This window comes from Octodon degus, unplaced genomic scaffold, assembly GCF_000260255.1.
Source record: "Octodon degus isolate 3935 unplaced genomic scaffold, OctDeg1.0 scaffold00186, whole genome shotgun sequence".
NCBI classification, from domain to species: domain Eukaryota; kingdom Metazoa; phylum Chordata; class Mammalia; order Rodentia; family Octodontidae; genus Octodon; species Octodon degus.
This window is the reverse complement of record NW_004524762.1, coordinates 4,459,237-4,464,356: the sequence shown is the minus strand read 5'-3', so window position 1 is coordinate 4,464,356 and position 5,120 is coordinate 4,459,237. Positions and strand designations below refer to the sequence as shown.

Below are 5,120 nucleotides of genomic sequence, written 5' to 3'. Positions count from 1 at the left end.
AATAAATAAATAAATAAATAAATAAATAAATAAATAAAAGCATCCTAATTTCACTCAGTTGGAAAAGAAATAAATCTTTCTACATTTACAGTTCACACCTTACTCCCCCACACTTTCTGTTCTGCTTCTTTGCTGCTGATCTCTGGTATGTTACTACATACAGCAAACTGCTCCTAACTTTTCCTCCACCACCAACTCTACGAAAAGAAAAGAAGCTCACTGACTTCTGCTGATCACCCTTCCTATGTGGAGTTGTCGTCACATGATTTGCTTTCTTAAGCCCTGAAGTGACTCAGTTTTGCAAGATGCAAGTTCCGAGCAGTGGTTATAACTCCTGTTTCACTTTCCCATAGCCCCGTCCCTGCTGCCTGTCCTTTATTTCAGAAAAAGTCTATATACAAAATAGTTAAGATAGATATGCAGCTACTTTTTCTTTGTTCAATGAGAAGAAAGATTTGTACTAATAGTGTTGGACAGGATATTATGTCTGTGTCTTGTACTATGAATAACCACTATGAAGACAATAATCTGCAATGTATTAATTATTGTAACTCATACTAAACTGTTTTGAAACTGTCTCATTGCTATTTCTTTCTCAGTAAAATTAATTAAAAACAATAATAAAAAAGGAAGAAAAAGTCTTACTGCTCCATCACTTTGTGATCTATTATACATGGACCCCTAACTTCTAAGTTTTGACTCATACACTCTAAATTCTTGCATCATTTCATTAAATCTCACACTTCTTGTTGTTTATTTTTTGGGAATAAGGTAGTAACAAAGAATGTGCTTACCAATTTCTTCTTTATTTTTGTTGTTTTGGATATTTTAGGTGACTGATTTCATCTTTCTCTGCATCTACATAGGGCAGCAGGCACAAAAAGAATGATTCTCCTCTTTCCCAAGTCCTGGGTTTCCAGCTTTTAGGACTTCTTCATGCACAGTAAAACCAGAGGACACTACAAAAGACAATGTGCATAAAAGGCTCAAAAGTTTTTCATCCAAAAGTGACAGCAGTGAAAAAACAAAAGAAAAATTGCCTGTGCCTAGAAATTCTATCCCCTAAGCCTTTGACACAAACCATCTCCAATAGAAACTTTACATTACTACAAAATTACATTTAAACCTTCTTAACTTTACCTCTTTACTCAAAACAGCTGCTAAAAGGCAGAGAGTCCTTTTGCCGAGTAAAGAGCTGAATGTGTAAAGCAGTTTTGGTAGACTTTGCTAGTTCTAGCCAAGACTCCAATAGCTCAGAGGTGCCCTCACTGTTCTAAGCAATAGAAAAAAAAGCAAACTGGACCACAGTTCTGCATATTTATACTGTAGGAGACACTTCAAGATCCTCATCTCGGTCCAAGAAGTCAATATTTGTAATCCCAAAGTTATGTTATTGGAATTCCATCAAGTTGATGCCGATCTACCACTTTCAATGCAACCCATGGTGCAAATAAAGACACTAAATTATATTTTCAATCATCGGGGAGTCAAGGGTCTCTAAGTCCAGCCACGAACATGGCTTTCCAGAACCAAGAGAGGGACCCAGGGCCTCACCCAGTTTTATTCAGTGGAGGAGTGGCTTGAGGAGTATTGACTGAGAATTGTGAGAAATAGGTGACTACTATGAGCTGAGCTAGGTGGGTGGCCTAAATTTACCTCTGCTATATGCAGAGAGGATATGCAGAGAGAGTAATTTGCATCATATAGTATTTAATGTTTTGGTAAGTCTGGTTCTTCAGCTTTGATGTAGTCTTTCAAGCCCCAGGAAGTCATAGCCTCTATCTTGATCCCAGCTGGCAGCACGGAGCATTAGCTCTAAGGTCCTGTCTTGACCCGGCTCACATTAAAAAGCAGCAGGTGTAGATTACCAGGGAAACACACACGCATGCCACCTTCAAAGACTATCACCAGCACCTCAGCTAGACCAATAGACATTGCTTAAGGCCAACTGAAGGATAAACAGAAGTCCTAGCCAGCTCTGTACAGAACAATACGAGGAAACAGGGTCAGGCTCAGTCAAACTGGAGACAGTTGCTCTTCTTTCAAAGAGAGCTGCTCAGGTGATCCTCCACATTTATACTTTTGTTTTGCCTCCCTGTTCCTGTAAAATCTGATTCACTTCTAGTTTGTTGTTTTGTTAAACTTCTCTTTATTTCTACTAACTAAACTAGATAAATTCACCTTACGAGGTGCACATTCTGATAGCAATTTCCCACTGAACATATATATTAGTCTACATTCTTCACATATATATGCATATACATAATGCTTAATAGGAAGGAGGAGAGAGACAGTATCCCAGGAGAACAAATGGCACAGTTCTGTTGCAGGTTCAAAGGTTGTGAGAACCAGAATGTCAATTCCTCTCTGAAGACACAACCAATGTTCATCTCAGACAGGCAGAACAAGCAAAGGCTTTTATAACCTATTTGCTCTATTCACTGATTGAATAAAGCCCACCTTCCTTCCACAGGACATCTCTTTCCCATTTTTCCATGAGAACTTTCTCAATCATATTCAACCCTCTTCATTCTCTTGTCGGTTGAACTCCTGTAAGATTGATGTGTAGACGCGTATAGCCCAGCCATGAGAATAGGAAACATCCCACATATGATAGTAGATGCTCCGTATCAACTGAATATGCACAACAAATCAAATAATTATGTGCATATTCTTCAGACTGAATAATCTATATAGCACATCATGTAAGAACAGGTCAAAATACAAATATCAGTAACAGCTCTTACTTTAACATTTGTCAGAACTGGAAGATTTCTTCACACTAGACTGTCTATGCTACACAGCATGTGCAGTGCTCCCATGGTGTGTCTCACAGATGGGGGCTTCTGAATCTATGGATTACAGGCTAACAATGGCCATTAAAGCATCCATTCGCTCATATTACTTTATAAGATGCCATATTTGCAATATTCTGGTGGGATTCAGGGTTCTAATTATATTTGCATAAGGAACCAGTATCCCTGGCCATTTTCACAATGGTATCTATGGATGTAAAACTTTTCTGTACTAGATTTTTAATGAACAGATTTTTATTGCCACAAATATATCCATTTGTATTATATGTTTTTCTACTAAAAGAATTAGTTCGAATTAAAATCTATTTGCTAGAATTGCATGTTAACTACTGGCTGCCCTACTTATGGCTGTATCATAACTTTGAAACCTCAAAGGCATAAAACAAAAAGAATTTATTTTACTCAAGAGACTAAGTCTCCCCAGGCAGCTCTTAACCACAAACCTCACCTCCTCTAGAAGAAGCCGGGGGTGTTAGGTGCAATCAGAGAGCATGATCAAGAGAACAGATTGCATTGTGCAACACTATTCAAGCTTGTGCTTGCATTAAAGTCAGCTAACAGCTCACTGACCAAAATAATTTACATGGCAGTGTTAAAAGTTCATGGAATGTGGGAAGACAAGAGTAACCCAGAGGCTAAACTACCACCATGAGCCTCCTCAACAAGCCCAAGAGTGGAATGACCCCAGAGGAGCTGCAGAAGTGGGTGGAGGAGGAATTTAATATGGGTCCACTTTCTGTGCTGACCCAGTCAGTCAAGAACAACACCCAGGTGCTCATCAACTGCTGCAACAATAAGAAACTCCTAGGCCAGGTGAAGGTCTCTGACAGGCACTGCAACGTAGTGCTGGAGAACGTGAAGGTGGTGTGGACTTGCAAAGGCAAGAACACATTGAAGCAGGTCAACAAGGACCACTACATCTCCAAGATGTTCCTGCACAGGAGCTAGGTCATCGTGGTGCTGCAGAACCTACTCATCACCGGCAAGTAGGGACCGCCTCCCTGCTGTCAGTAACTGCTCCCACCCCTTGAAGACCTACCCTTCATCACTGTACTGATAGTAAAGTGTTATGTGCTTTTTTTTTTTCATGGAATGTGGAAGTAGGTCCATCTGCAGAGAGAAAAAATGCAAAGCTGCAGACAAAAGAGATGGGTTTTTGAAAACTCCAACCTAGCACATTTTCTACCTCAACGAGTAAACAAAATGTTTCACAGAAAATAATATGGAAAGGCTATGAGTTGTGCATGTTATATATAGCATCTCATTAAATGCATGCACTCACTCTGTAAGCAAATCCTGACAAATAAATATTATTATGATGCTCGATGACAGACTGAAGGTGAGAGAATATAAATGACATGCCTAAAGAGTCACAGCTTTCCAGTTAAAGAAAAATTTAATCTATGCATATTTCTATTAGAAATAAAATATTGTGAATAGTACTAGAGATTTTTAAAAATTTTTAAATGACAAAAATTTAAAGCAACCTAGAAAAAAGATAACAGAGAGGAAAGCAATTTTGTCTACCTTTCAAAATGTGGTTGGGGCCAGGGAAATGGCTCAGTAGAATAAGCGCTTGCCTGGCAAAGTGCAAGGGCCTGAGTTCAATCCCTGGTTCCGCCAAAAGAAGAAAAAAAAAATGTGGGCAGGAAAGAGGAAGAACACAGGTCAGCAACAGCAAGAAGCCATCTCCCCGGAGCTCCCTTCCTCCCGTTGGGTTCTCCACTTCCCTCGGTAGGCAGGCTGTGTTCTCCTGTTTTGTCTTACCTACCTATGATCCACAACAGTCACAGACTCAGCCACAGCGACTTGCTAGAAGGATCTTGTTCTGGCTGGACTGGTCAGAGATGAGCCCCTGGATCAACCACTGTGCCCAGCAGTGTAGGGAACTAACAGTAGACACCACTGCGGCCAGGGAACCAGAATCATGGATTATGATCACATCCTCGCTACTATCACATCGCAGGAGAGAACAGGTAGTACTGCTAACCCAGAAAGAAAGAACAGACAAAAATCTGCATCACAGTTGCTAAAATACAATAATTATTTAGTATATTAATTTCAAAGTGCTTTCAGGTGTTCAATATAATTGTCCCTTCTCCAATGTTCAATAACCCTTTTACCTTTATAAAGAAGTTTCAAATGTCTATTTTATTAAGAGCAATAATGTCTATAAGAATGGTCAGGGGGCCCGCCCATTAGCTCAGTTGTTTAGGGGCTGGAGAGATGGCTCAGTGAAATTAGTGCTTCCCTGGCAAGCACAAGGTCCTGAGTTCAATCCCCAGTTCTGCAAAAAAAAAAAAA

At 39.7% G+C, this 5,120-nt stretch overlaps 1 protein-coding gene across 1 annotated transcript; it reads left to right on the top strand.

Moving 5' to 3' along the window:
* The first annotated feature begins 3,464 nt into the window (after positions 1–3,464).
* On the top strand, positions 3,465–3,764 carry LOC101561353 (small nuclear ribonucleoprotein Sm D2-like). The gene has a single exon (XM_012517523.1). The coding sequence runs from the start codon at positions 3,465–3,467 to the stop codon at positions 3,762–3,764; it is 300 nt and encodes a 99-aa protein (XP_012372977.1).
* The last annotated feature ends 1,356 nt before the right edge of the window (positions 3,765–5,120 follow it).